The sequence below is a fragment of the Neltuma alba genome, unplaced genomic scaffold, assembly GCF_004799145.2.
Source record: "Neltuma alba isolate B1F8T4 unplaced genomic scaffold, ASM479914v2 tig00001787_pilon, whole genome shotgun sequence".
NCBI classification, from domain to species: domain Eukaryota; kingdom Viridiplantae; phylum Streptophyta; class Magnoliopsida; order Fabales; family Fabaceae; genus Neltuma; species Neltuma alba.
In genome coordinates this window covers 6,811-22,293 of record NW_021632614.1, presented here as the reverse complement: position 1 = coordinate 22,293, position 15,483 = coordinate 6,811, and the positions used below count along the sequence as shown (strand labels likewise).

Here is a 15,483-nt window from a genome sequence, read left to right as displayed (position 1 = left end):
AATTGGAATCCTACTAAAATATTCTACTCTATTTAAAATGTGTTTTAAGTTATTTCCATGATAAACATATGTAAATACTATCAATTTTTTTGGAATACATATCATAAGAAGGATTAGATATCCCATAAAATGTTTTCCTAATTATTAAATACACATGGATCAGCCTTTTCTTCTGACTATGAAACGTACTATAGTAACATTGCAAACAGACACAACAAAAGGTAGTATGATATGAAGATTTATTATTTAACCACAAGAGCACTCAAAATCAGTTGGAGGCACCACAACAGCTTGAAGATTTGAGGAAAGAAGCGCTCTTTGCTGTGATCTCATGCACTGGCTTGTTTGTATACCTCATGATGTTGTATACCCATGCCCCTGCTATTGCTCCCCCCACTGGTGCTATCATATACACCCATATTCCTCTATACTCGTGCCACACAATTGCTGGCCCTAGGCTTCTCGCCGGGTTCATTGACGATCCTGTTACCGGCCTATCATACAATTACTAACGTGAATATCATTTATACACTACAAAAAAGTTGAATTTTAACGGTAATTAAAAATTTAAAAAATCATCATTGAAAGTGTGGACTGGCCCAAATTTTTTTTCTTTTATATAGTGACAGCAGGTCAATGATAAATGTCAAGTAAAATTTAACAATTGGATTATAATAATTCTATAGAGTGCTAGAAATATATTAAAAATTTAGAAATGTGATTTGAGATAAATAAATAAATAAAATATATATATATATATATATATATATATATAGTCTCGAGTTCATTGACATATCATTTCAAATTCTAATGAAATGATATAATTTAAGTTTCCGTAGATTTTGTCCCTTGTTTTGACATTAAAATGTGGTTCCACAATTATCACCCAAAAAAAAAAGTGGTTCCACAATCATAAAGCTAATATTATAAAGCTAATATTATAAGTCTACTCATATATATTTTTTCTTAAAATTTTAATTTGATACAAAAGTTGAATAAATCTTTTCCAACACGTAAAGTTTATTTATGGGCCAATTAGATTCTCTGGTCAAATATTGCTCTCTTAATTTGAAGAGAAATACGAGATTGTATGGATTACTTGAAGTGTTAGATCTAAGGTTAATACCCGGCGGACAACACAATAAGCATTACGGTTGCCCCTACGACAATCCCAGCCAGCTCACCAATCTGCAAAAAATGAAAAAAAAAACATATAAAAATCCATTAGATCAATCCCAAAAAAAATGATTATTTTGATATGCTTCTTATGCAACCTTCAACTTCAAGCATTTCCCCAAGTGATTCAAAGAAAAAGTTATGTTATCAACACAACTATAACATTTCCATATCAATATCAATTCAAAATATAAAAACCATAACAAGTCCAATTATTCATGGATGTTAGGTAGCTCAAAGGCCTTGTGATTTTGTGGCATGGATGCCAACTCCTCTATAACTGTCAGGTCACCGGTTCTATCTTATTTGTAATCTTGAAATATTAGTGCCTATCGCTCTATTTTTTTTTTTTATATAAAACAAATAAGTAGACTCACCATGATTAGCCAATGAACTTCATTGACTAAGCTATCTCTAAATGAAGATAACAAAAAGAAACTGGAAATGGAAATTACCGCTCTGCCATCAGTTGCCACACCAGAGATGACAAACATGAGGTAGAAGGTGATTAAGAATTCAACCACAAAGCCCTGAAGATACGACCCAGATAATAATGTTCCTATGAATTGGTCATGTTTTCCTGTGAAGACCAGTCTGAGAGTCACACTTGCAAGAGTGGATCCTAAAACCTGAATTAATATATAAGCTGGCACCTGCAACAACGGCACGAATCAGATCAATCATGGCTAAATTACATAAAACACTCCTGAACTTTAAACCTTTGAAATTTAATACTCCGGTCCTTAATATAGGACCTAATTATATTGTTGAGTTGATTTTAATATTAAATATAAGACATATTTCTCATATTTATTAGTTTTTCCTAAATTATCTTTATGGATACTCCAGCGACTATAATCAAGTAGAAGAGGGAAGGAGGATATTAAAAAAGATGATTATAGTGTTTTAGAAAAAACATGTCATATTTCTTATAATTAACTAACTTACCTAACTTTTTTAATCTAATTAAATTAGTTAAATAGGTATTATATTAAGGACTCAAGAAATAATAAACTTCTCATAGCTTTCAAATCTTTGCGGATAAAGCCGAATTGTCAATTATATACTCCCTTAAACTTTTATATATATATATATATAAACAAGCTTTATGGGTTGTTTGTATGTATGCATTTTAAAACCATGGTTTTATCAATATATATACATATTGATTATTAATTATAGAAATAATAAATTGATCTTACGTGTGATTATTTATATTTTTCAATAGTAATTTGCACATAAAAAAAGTAATTTTGATAACAAGCATCGAAATACTCTCAATTTTATTAAAATTACTTTTTTCACAAAATCTATTCTTTAAAATTTCTTTTATTACTCTTTTTTTCTTTCAAAAGCTATTCTCCAAAAACTAGTTTAAACACCCGCTTAAGCTTGTGCAAACGTGAGAGTTTAGGAGATTCGATGCAAAGTTTCAAATATTGGAAAAGTTATCTCTAGAGAATTAACATATAAAGTTAGAGGTTACGTATGATTTAGCCTATATATATAATTGGTCTTTTGACTCAGACAAATTTCATTTCATGAAGGAAATCAAAATTAAGGTGATTAATTAGAGTGGTTAGTTATACCTGTTTGAGGGGAAATCGTTTAGTGGAAGCAAAAGCGAGAGTGACGGCAGGATTGAAATGAGCACCAGAGATGTGACCAAGAGAATAGACAAGAGCCATGACGAGAAGACCCCAAACGATGGCAATCCCAGGAAGCGTTACGACGTTGTTGTTGTTAATGTTCACCACTATTGATGCACCCCCAATAAATATTAGAAAGTATGTCCCCACCAACTCTGCCACCATCTGTAATAATTAATTAATTTATAAGACACAAATCCAAAACAATCCAAAATCATATTAGAAGTTTTAATTAGTGGACTTTAAAGTTTGAGACTTTATTAAGAGAAGAGAGGAAGTGGAGGGACCTTCTGTAAGAAAGGGATAGAGACAAAGATGATGGAGCCTTCATTAGATTTGTCATTATTGACAGTAAGAACAACCTCGTGGGTTCCTTTAGTTCCAGAAGTCTCAGCCATCTCACCAATGATCGCAACAAAAAACTATTTTAGAGAGAGTGAGAGGTTTGAAATGGTGGGTCTAAGTTTGATAGAGGGTACGTAGTAGGGAACGCCAATTTATGGGCACTAAAGAGTCCATATATTTGGAGAAATTAAGCAAGATACTAAATTAAACTATTTATATTTATCATTTTTCTCTAAACTAATTTGTCTTACTTATAAATTGATATATAATTTGATGATTCACATAAGTATTTTAGAGAGATTATGTACTCTATACTTTGATTAAATAATTTGATAACTTTCTTAATCTTCTTTATTTGTTAACTGGATTTTACATCAAAAATCAAAGGTATTGCAAAGGGAATGATGAAATAGAGCGAAATGTTTTTACAGTATTTTCTCCTTTAAAATCATTAAAATAAATATAAAAAATTAATTTAGTTTGAACACTCTCAATATCATAACAAACAAGCACTATATTATATTACGTTCTATTTTCTAGCATCATCACATTCTATCGCATTCTCCTTGATCCATTGAACCAAACGGCTCTTAGTGATTTTCTTGAAATGAAAAGAGGAAATGGATTAATCAACTCCTTTAGTAGGAAAGACTAATCTCTTTCATATGCAAAAGATAAAGATTACTAGATTCTTTGTACTAGGTTTTCTCGACATATGATAAAAGTGGAAAACTCAACTATGCAATTGCACGAAAATTTTTATCATTTGCACTGATTTTATAATAAATTTAAATATTTAAAGTTGAATATTTCTTTTTTATTTAAAATTTATATATTTTTAAATGAGTAAAGTGGTTCTAAAAACTAAAGTTTTTTCACAAAAGAGAAAATTCTAAATAATTAACTTGTTTGGATCTCTTTAATCCAGGGAGAAAAAAACAGAGAGGATGAAAGCGCAACAGATAACTATATTTGTTCAAAACATACATTTGACAATCATGATTAATATTCTTTTTGGGCCTAAGCCATGAATCCATCATTAATATTTTTCAGATAAAGTGAATATCAGCAAGGTAAAAAATAGTAATAAATAAATGTTGTGCATTTTCTGAACAAGAGGAATCGACATTCCCTGCTCATGTCATCGGTGAGCGGGGAATGCTTATTTCCCAAACGGCAGCGTATGAGGATGAGATCCCATGTTTCCTTTTCTTCTTCTTCTTCTTCTTTTTTAAATTTTTCATTTTTTATTTTTTGTTTATTTGGGTTAAATTTTATGTGGCACTATAAAATGTATTTTCTTTTCTTCAAAAAAAAAAATTTCAGTAGTAGCACCCACCATCATAAGTTAATTAATTTATAATACATCTAGAGACTAGAGTATTTATTAGTAGCACCCACTATTATAAATTTATTAATTTTTAGTGCACTCAATGTATTTTTTTAGTTAGTCGGTGTTACTGAAAAAATATTTCAAAGTACTAGATAGCCTACAAATCAATTTAGAATATTAGGTGCTACTGAAAAAAACATTTCAGAATACTGTATACACTAAAAAATAATTAATTCTAGGTGCTGCTAGAAAAATATTTTGGGATTTTTTTTTTGGTATGTTATTTTGGGATGTTGGATGCACTAAAAATCAATAAATTTGTGATACGTAATGTTACTAAAAAAATAATTTTATGATACTGAATACACTAAAAAGTAAGCAATTTAGGATGCGAAATGTCACTAAAAAATTACAAATGATGGATACGACTTAATCAAAAAATATAAAAAAAGGATCCCCCCCAAAAAAAAAAAAACAACGGCAGCATTTGGGGTATAAGTAGGGCTGCACAACAAAGTCTGAAACCCGGTCAACCCGGTCCGACCCGAGGAAGTCCGGTCCGACCCGGTCCAAAAAAAACAGCCCGATCAAGAGACAGGACCAATCGGGTCAGACCAACAAACCGGGTAAGACTGGGTTGAGGACTCATATTTCAGACCATGTGGTCTAGCCCGGTCCAGGTAACCTCCTTTTTTTTTTTTTTTTAAAACATCTATATGTCATGGACTCATGGGATATATTAAATATGAGCCGAGCCCAACCCAACGAGCATTGACCAGCTGACTTGCGTTGCGATTCTGCTCTGCGTTCTGCTGCCCATGCTTTTCCGGTTTTCCCTTAATCCCTTTCACTTTCAGTTCACGGCTTTCACTCTCACTCTCTCAGTATATGCCCTAAGTCGGCCTAACATTCTCTGCTTTTCCCTTTCACGACCTGAGAAAGCCGCTCTCTTCAACCAGTAGCTATTGGATTGGGGGTCAAGGAGAGGAGCGAACCAAGCTTGAAATGGGAATCGAGAGGCACGAGACGGAGACAGTTAGGTCGCCAAAGCAGTGGCGATGAAGGCTGACAAGCACAATTGACTGAAACTGGAGTCTCACGAGGGATTTGGGAACTTATCCGGCCGGCCCTATCTTCAAGTCAGTCGATTCGAAAGTAGGTTCAGCTTCACTTCGCGATCATCTCCTCATTTCCTCGGTAGTCGTCTGCTTTTCTGTTTTCCCTTTTGAGCGTTCGTGATTATCTCCTCACTTCCTGAGTTCGCTGCGCTCCTGCTTCAACTTCAGCTCCTCGGCTAGCTTCTTCTCCAAAGATTGATTAGCTTGTTGTCCTTGGAAGGCTCATTCAAGACTTTGAGTAGCTTCTTCTTCTTGACTCTTTGCTTTTTATTCTTGCTTTTAATTTCCTACGGTTTATTCTGTGCACAGCAATTGTTTCATTTTGCTTCGTTTTTATCAGAAATTGGTCATTCTAAATTGTTTGATCGCTGATGCTGTTTCGGTGTTTCTGTCTTCATGGGTTTTGATTAGCGTATTAAACTGTTGATCTTTTTATGGCTTGATTTTATTTAGCAATTAACCGTTGGTTTAAACTGTTGATCTTCAACTTCACTCTCAGTATATTAAACTGTTTCTGTCTTCATGAGTTCACTGGTTTAAACTGTTGATTAGCAATTGTCTTTTGTAGTGTCTGCCTGTCTGGTGTTGCTGATTTTATTTAGATTTATATGCAAATATATGTGTGTGTGTGTGTGTGTGTCATGCATTCGTGATAACGAGAACTTGTGAATGGCTGAATGCTTCGTGAATGGCTGAACTTGTGTGTGTGTGTGTCATGCATTCGGTGTCAATTAGTGAATGGCTGAATGCTTCGTGATAACTTGTGAGGAGGGTCCTTTATTATTCATTATGGCTATGTCAACGAGAACTATAGTATATATTATGATTTGATTAATTAATGTATGATTTTTATTTTCATGTTAGAAATGGTTGATGAAACTTCAGCAGCTACTAGTCAACCCTCATTTGCACAAACACAATTAGTGGGCACTGGTGAAACTGAAATTAGCCCTCCTGCTGAATCAATTTCTCCCACTCCTCCTCCTTCTTCAGTAGCTGAACCTGTTTCTAACCTTGGACAAGATACTGCTGGAGAGAATGTGAGTAGAAAGAGAAAAGAGCCTGAGAAGAAATGCACAAAATCACAAGTTTGGGAGCATTTTGTAAATTACCTTTGGAAGAAACAAATGGAGAAGTTAAGGCTGCTTGTAGATATTGTCATGCAATTTATGCTTGTGACCCAAATAAGCATGGCACAACATCCTTGAAAAGGCACTTTCCAAAATGTCTCAAGAACCCAAATAGGGCTGACACAATACCAAAGCAATCAATGTTGAACTATGTGACTCCAAGTGGGCAAGCAAGGAGTTTAGTCCCTCATGTTTTCAATCAAAAACGATGTAGAAGGGCGCTGGCTGAATTTGTTATTTGTGATGAGATGCCATTTCGGATTGTTGAGAAGCATGGGTTTAGAAACTTTGTGAAAGAGCTAGAACCAAGATTTCGAATCCCTTCAAGAACAACAGTTGCTAGAGATTGTTGGCAACTATACCTTGGAGAAATTAAGATATTGAAGGAAATATTGAAGAAGTCTACACACCGTGTTTGCTTAACGACTGATTGCTGGACATCTGCTCAAAACTTCAATTATTTGTGCTTGACTTGCCATTTCATTGATCCTGATTGGAAGTTGCATAAGAGAATATTGAATTTTTGCATGATTGAAAATCACAGGGGTGATACAGTTGGCAAGACAATTGAGAAATGCCTCTTGGAATGGGGAATAGAAAAGGTTTTTACCATAACCATGGACAATGCATCAAGTAATGACTCCGCCTTGTCATATCTGAAAAAGCGGCTTAAGAATTGGAAGGGAATGATTTGTGGGGGTGATTACCTTCATCTTAGATGTTCTGCACATATACTTAATTTGGTGGTTAATGATGGCTTGAAGGAGTTGAAGAATAGCTTTGATTCAATTCGCAATGCAATTAAGTATGTTCGTTCTTCCCCAGCTCGTCTCCAAAAGTTCAAAAATATTGCTGAATTAGAGAAATTGGACACCACTAGCCTTGTTTGTCTTGATGTTAGTACTCGGTGGAATTCAACATATTTGATGTTGGAATCTGCTTTGAAATTTCAAAAGGCTTTTGAACGATTGGAAGATGAAGATGATGACTATGAGGCATATTTCACTAAAGGAGACATCTCTAGGCGTGAAGGCCCTCCTGAAGCTAATGATTGGAATAAGGCAAGAGTATTTCTCAAATTCTTGAAGGTGTTCTATGATATAACTTTGATGTTTTCAAGTTCACTAAATGTCACTTCTAACACTTGTTTCCACCAAATTGCCCTAATTCATGAGTTGTTGGAAGAGAACATTGTGAATGCTGATCCTTTGCTTTTGGAGATGTCCTTTAGCATGAGAAGTAAATATGAAAAATATTGGGGTCAAACAGAAAACATGAATCCTTTGCTCATTGTAGCTGTGATTTTAGATCCTCGGTATAAACTTGCTTATGTGTATCATATCTTTGAACAACTTTTTCATGATGGGGAAGTTTGCATGGCCATGAAAATTAAGACCAGAGATGTCTTGCACCGCATGTTTGATGAATATTCTGTTGGACAAACAAGCAATGGTTCTTCAAGCAATGCTGGTTCTTCAAGCAATGCTACTTCTTCTGTACTCCCAGGATCATCAACATCAGCAATGCTACAAAGCCAAGTGGGTAGAGATCCAGGTCGCAGATGGTTAGCTTCTCAAAAAGAAAAAAGCTCTTCTGACCCACAATCAGAATTGGATAGATATCTTTCATCTACTTCAGCTGATGATAGCCTTATTGATGATGATTTTGATATCTTAGCATGGTGGAGAGCTAATTCTGGCAAATATAAGATTCTTTCTAGAATGGCACGTGATGTCTTGGCTATTCCAGTGTCTACAGTGGCCTCTGAATCAGCCTTTAGCACTGGGGGACGTATAGTGGACTCTTATAGGAGTTCCCTATCCCCATCAATGACTGAAGCACTGATCTGTTCCCAGAATTGGCTACTCCCTGGGCAATCTCTCTCTGAATTTGCATCCATGCTTCAAGAGTTTGATAACTTTCAAGAGACAGACGGTGTGGTGAAGACCGGTATGTGTTGTAGTGCTATCGATTACTTATATTTTATATAACTATTTAAATAGATTTTATTTGTTTGTAATCATTTCATAATATGTGTTGTTGTATTGTAATGTCATTGACTATTAATGTTTTACATACTTTTCAGATCATTCCACTATTACTGATGTTGGGGAGGATGTTTGACTTTCAGCGTTTCAGTTTCAGTTTCAGTTTCAGATATTTTGGACATATATGACTATAAAGTCTTTTGTTTGTTTGATGGTGCCATGGTGGTAGCTTGTTTTTTTGGCTATATGGCTGGATTTTTTTTGGTCAGTTCAATTGTGCAGGTTGATGATCTTTTTGATGGTTGATCTTTTGGATGGTTGATGTTTTGGATGGATGATCTCTTGGATGGTTGATTAAAATCACCATATAGTTGGTTCATCATAGTCAGTACTAACTGGTGGATGACTTACTGAATGAATTAGGGCTGCTGTATAGCTAACTCACTTGATCTTTTGTATATGCATTGAAGTTGAACCGTGGAACATTTTGACTATTATTGGCCAGCCAAGAGCAGACTTTGATATGTAGACTTTGATATGTAGCTTCAATGACTGATGATAATTTAAACTTTAAAGGAAAGTTTAGTATTAAAATGTGGTTATTTTATTTTGTTTGTTTGTTCTTTTATTTTTTTTTCTTTGAATGTTGTCAATATTAAAAATGATCTTATTTAGTTTGTGATGTATAGATCATGTAAGAATATCATCTTCTTGGGAAGAGTTGTGTTTATTTATTTTCTGATAAGTAAAAAGAATAGAAAGCTCTATCTATTCAATGGAAAAGTTCAATGTACGTTAGAATATTTGGATTCAAAGCTGTACAATATGCTGTAAAGATATCTTTTATATATGGGGAAAAAAAAAAAGGGACACCAACCTGGACCAGTCCAGTAACCCGGCCGGACCAGTCCAACCCGGTCCTGGTCCCGGGCCTAACCGGACTGGACCAGACCGGAGACCAAAATGTCCAGCCCGCAGAATTTTCAGACCAGACTTCAGACTGATGGTCAACCTGGTCCAGTCCAGTCTTTGTGCACCCCTAGGTATAAGCATGTCATGCTCATAGATTCACTGAACAGGGCATACGGAACCAAAAATCTCGTGACCAAAGTCCAAAGCTTACTCATTTGCTAGGTTTTGAATCAGCACCCACACATCATAGCGCAGATTTGATCATCAACAAATAGTGCTTGCGAGGTAACTATCATAGTTATATGGCTACAATTAGCCATAATCCATATAATTCAAAACGCTACCTGTAAAGGCATCAAAATATAAGCTTACAACCAAGTCATCCATTCTTAAGGCCCAAAAAAAAAAAAAACGCAAGTGATCCATTCCATAATTTTTTTTATACGTTTATAGATTTGGTCAAAATAATATGCCTACATAAAACATATGTTTCAAAGTATTATGAAGAAGCAATAATATCTTCATCAACATACTTTGCTACCACCTTGCTCTTCTCCATGGAGAAAACTTGCTCCTAGAAATTTAAGTTGGAAACTTGTGGGTGAGATTTCTCAGTTGTACAAACCTGTCAAACAATTAAGCATGCTTAATATTAGATATATATCAAAACATAGCCACAACTTTCAAATATAAGTGTACATGTTCAAGAAAAATTAACACTCATAGCCATGGCATATTTCCATATATAAAGATCATACAAGCAACAATCAACATGATTATTGTAACACCTTCCTTTTAAACTACATAACCTTTCAAATAGAACCAATTGGAACCACTTTTCACGGCGTTAAGTTAGAAAAATTCAAGTTTCAAAATTTTTAATTTGGGGTTACTATTCATTGTAACCCCAAATTTAGGTCAAATTTTAAAAAATCATAACTAATTTTAGAAAAACTAAAATGAGGTGGTTCCACATTGTACTTGAAACTCTTACAATGATTTTCAGAGAAAAATGCTCTCTGGTCTCAAACCCTTGTCAATCATGCTCAAATTTCACACAAGAAAACACTATTCATTTGGTAAATTTTAATTTTTTTCAGAATTTATGCCTAATTTTGGATAGTCATAACTTTTTATACAAAACTCTAATTTTGATGAATTAGCATTTGTTTTAAAGCTAAAAATATGATCTATATGTCTACCAAGTTTTAGCTTAACATTCATTCATTTGGTTAGAGTAACATTAACATGAAAATTGACCATTTTTAGAGTTATTTTATCATATTTTCATGTCTTTGGTTAACCATTCCCTATCTTGGCATTATGTAACATTTCTATTCATGTAAAACATGTCCAAGCACACTATTACTAATCTTTTACAACCACCAAGATCAAAAGTGCAAGTATCCATACTTCATACATGATTACTACAGATTTGCATAAATAAAGTCTACATAAGTTTGTAATGTAAGCATATAAATTTTCAAGCCAACATCACTTCTTTGCCCTTCTCCTTAGATGGTCCAGCCCCTAGATGGTTGGTTGTTTAGATATAAAAAGATGAAATTTCATAGAATCTCAGTAGCAAAGAACCATAATTAACATACTAAACATGCAATGCAAGAATGCCATGTCACCAATAAAATGTCATGCATACTAACATATTTTTATGCCATGGGAATGGAGCAAATAAACATGCCATCATACCACTCAACATTGCATATAATGTAGGCACATTATGCATGGTGTAACATCCCAATTTTTTTTTTATTTATTATTATTCCTAGTGTTTAGTTAAGTTTAGAAGGAGTTTAATGCTTGATAAATGAGTTTTATTCTCTATTTATTTAAGAAAAGAGAATTATTGAAAATAAGATTTATAAAATATGTATAAGGAAATTTCTGAATAATAATAATAATAAAACGGATTAAAAAAAAAAATGGGAAAAAAAACGGTACCAAACTATAATTTTGTCCCATTCCAACATAATTAAATAAATTAATGGTTACCCACCTCATGTACCAATTTACTTATTATTTTATTAATTAATTTGAGTTTAATCTTGTAAATTTTATCTCTTTTATTTTAAGAAATTATTGAAAATATGATTTATAATATGTATAATTACTGTTATTTTAAACAGATTTAAAAAAGGGAAAAAACGGGTACCAAACTATAATTTTGTCCCATTTTAATATGGGGTCTTTAACTGGAATTTTTGCCAAAATATTATTTTAACCGTTGGGGGCCAGAGAGAGAAACATTTCGACGTTTTCTTTTTCACCTTCTCCGGCGCCTTCTCTCATTTTTCCAGTAGGGTTTCAACTTTGCAGATCATTTTAGTAAGCCAAATGACTTCTTTTCATTAAAACTCTCTTCATGAAAGTTTTTCCACTCATCTAAATCTATCTAATGATGGTAGTTTTATACTGTTTAGAGATAATTTTTGGGTTTAGGGTTTGAAGCAAGTGTTGAGTTTTGATGATAGGTAAGCATAATATTGTAGAGCTATTTTAGTAGATCATTTCTATCAGTTTAGTTTTATTTATTGACTGACCTAATATTTTTAAATGAATTATTTTAGTTAAACAGATATTTATTTATGAAAAATATGATATTTATACCATGAAACTGTTGATTAAATTATTTACTTAGATGCATTTGATGTATAGTGAATTTCTAATGGTTGGTTTTTGAGATTTAAAGTTAAAATAGGATTTTTGAATTTTAAATATGATAATTTCAGATTTAAAAATTTGAGAAAAATCTGTATTAAAGTAAATACCTTGAAATGTTTAAATGAAATTTTGGATTGTGAGGATATATAAATTTTGTGCTAAAAGACTTAATTATGGGTTATGAGAGGTTTGGGTTTAGCATAGAATTAGAAACTTTAACTTATATATATATTTTAGTTTAAGTAATTAATTAAATAGCTTGTGTATTGATATGTAAATGTATTGGTTGTGTAGATTAAATTATTGGGCTATTGGTATGAGCACGGGGTTAACCTTGTGGTAATACTTGTTCTAGACAAGAGGTAACCACTTTCCACTTATTATTCATGCTCGTAGGTTGTTTGTGATTGATTTTGAATTATAAGGAATTTATGAAATATTATTGAATTACGATGTGAGCTATGAAAGTATGTTGTTATTGAAATTGTCTTGTGAGACTTTTGTTGCAAAAGATATATGTTTACTTATGATGATCTTAGGTATTATGAGTCAATTGAAAAATGGAAAATCCCAATTGATTTTTACATGTTGATGATTGTTTATGAATGCAATATTTTGAGTGTTGATATATGAGGGGTGGCGGATGTTGATGATGGGTACTATAACAAAGAGGATATAAGGGGGTGAATTATGTACATTTGAGGATATAAGGTGGTAGGGCCATCAGGTGTACACTGATTGGTCCTTTGGCCCAATTATTCATTATAGGGCATTGACACCCTACTAGTAGACTAGAGGGGGAACCCATGGTCCGGTCTGGTGCTCTGTGGATTTTGGCCGGTCCATATCACTTGATCGGTGAGCTTGTCTAATTACTAGTCACATGGATGAGGATTTAGCCCATGGGTTTAGTCAGAGGATATAAGGTGGGTGGATATAAGGGAGGTGAAAAGATTATTGATTATACTTTTTATATGTTTTGACAATATGAAATTTGTTGGAATACTATGAATTTGCTTTTGTCTCACTTGACACGTCACGAGCACTTACTTGTATGCTTGATAAGTAGGATTGCTGGTTACTGAGACTTTTGTCTCACCCCGTTGATTTAACACTTTTCCAGGTGATAGTTCCCGTTCGGGTCAGTCAGGGAAGGCTCCGGAAGCTTGAGCTGCTATTGCAAAATTGTAGCGCTTCCACTCTTTTGATTGTGTTGGATAGATGTATATTGCCATGATAGGGCCCATTCCACATACTCTGATATGTTTGAGATTGATTATTTTGACAGTGTACTTTTGAGAACTGTTACTGGACTGTATGCTGGTAGAAGGCCGGAGGCCTTTAGGCATTTGCATGTGATTTCTTTTGTTTGATATGAGTGGTGAATCCACAGTGATCTTTGACATGAAATGACTTTTGATTTTGTTGAAAGTTATGAAAGGTACTATTTAGTAAAATCGTGTTATGGGCTTATGGTTGAAAATGATATTCTAGATTTATAATACCCAAAGCCCTATCCATTATGAATATCTTTTTGCACGCAGTTAATTTAGGAAAGTTCTTTTAACCATGATAGACATATTTATGGATTGGTTTAACTCTTTTTCTATCATGGTTAATCTCATATGACTTAGGATATTTATATAACCATGATAGTATTTCTAAATATTTTTACAAAGTTTCTTTTCTATCATGGTTAACTTTTTGATATTGATTACTTTATAAGTGTAGTAGTTTCGTTGTTACACATGGAGTTAACATATCACCATCCATCTAACTCTACCACATCATGGAATAGAAAAATCAAGCAACACATAGCAAAACAAGCAAAGCAAGTTAGCATTCAAATTGCAAGTTCATTGTTACCTCTTTGATGATCAAAGTTTTTGGCCTTCTTCCCTTCTTCTTGCTCCCCTTTGTATGTTTGAACAATGCCTATCAGTTTATGCATAAACATATTCTACGTTACCAACAATGCCACATAAAACACTATTAACTATTAAGACAATTCCATAGCCCCTTTTTTCCTTTGACTTTTGACATTAATATTCCACCTTTGTTTTGACAAGTCTTTGAGGCCATTCTTGTATAATTTTTCATGTAGAATTCAAATATCAAATTGGTTTTATCAAAATCAAACTCCTTCCTATTCAAACTACTCTTGGTCAAGAGGTATGCATATTAGGGTTCAAGATTTCATTTTTGATTCCAATGCTTTCAAGCACTTCCTCCTAGTGTTTTCCTATACAAAATCACATTGTAAACTCATTGAAATCATCAAATTAATCTAAAACAACCTCTAACCCCTTAAACTTAGCTTTGGTCAAGAGGTTCCAAGAGTTAGGAAATTTGGAGTTTCTTCCCAGATCAATCAAAGCAACAACCAAACAAGCTAGCTCAAGCCTTTAATCATGGTCTCTATCCTTTTCTAATCATTCTTCAATGATTTCAAAATCTGGACAGCCAAGTTTTCTAAGGTTTTTGCTACCAAACTCTACTTGAAACAAACTAAAACCATATCCAAATGGAAGCTTTTACATGCCTTGATTAACCCCTAGTCCTTGCTTGATGATTCCTTGCTCTTTTCAGCGTGTTCTTTCTCTCTTTACTCCAGGTTTTCAGCAGCAAAAACTCCCCTCTTCAATGGCCAAAGTAACCAAAATATGAAGGCTTGGGAGAGGGTATTTATAGAGCAACAATTTGGCCCCACCTACCTCCAAGTGTCCCTTAAGAATATGGTGTCTAATGTACATGTGTTCCCCTCTAAATACTGCTGAAATTTTAAGTGTGCCATGTGTCTTTAATACTCAAGATTTTAAGCTAATCATGTGACTAAATTGATTATTTTATTCTTTAATCTTTTGGGCTGGATAAGTCACAAAATTTCTAGGCTTCTCTAGCCCAATTTCTCTCCCGAAATGGTTGAAGAAAGGGGAAAGGATGTAGCCTCTCAAATCCTATGACATTCCCTAGTCCGATTTCACCTGTAGGTTAAAATTTTGATTTAATTTTTAATAATATTTCTGGACCTCTAAAAATTTATTTTTTCACATCAAAAATTTTCTTTTAATGTATGAAGGTCCTATACATTTTTTTAGAATTTATTTTACCCTCTAACTACCTGTATTGAATTTTCTCTGAAATCAGGTCTTA

General features: G+C 33.5%; 1 protein-coding gene and 1 long non-coding RNA gene across 2 annotated transcripts; one reads left to right on the top strand and one right to left on the bottom strand.

Annotated features, from left to right (window-relative positions):
* Positions 1-268: 268 nt before the first annotated feature.
* Positions 269-3,223, bottom strand: LOC114711539 (aquaporin NIP1-2-like). The gene is made up of 5 exons (XM_028895949.1): positions 3,113-3,223; positions 2,766-2,990; positions 1,632-1,829; positions 1,127-1,188; positions 269-494 (listed from the first exon to the last, which is right to left on the bottom strand). The coding sequence occupies exons 1-5, from the start codon at positions 3,221-3,223 to the stop codon at positions 269-271; spliced, it is 822 nt and encodes a 273-aa protein (XP_028751782.1).
* A 9,400-nt stretch (positions 3,224-12,623) lies between these two features.
* Positions 12,624-13,638, top strand: LOC114711559 (uncharacterized). Its single transcript, XR_003737148.1, has 2 exons — positions 12,624-12,692; positions 13,454-13,638. It is a non-coding gene; the product is annotated as an uncharacterized LOC114711559 (long non-coding RNA).
* Positions 13,639-15,483: the final 1,845 nt, after the last annotated feature.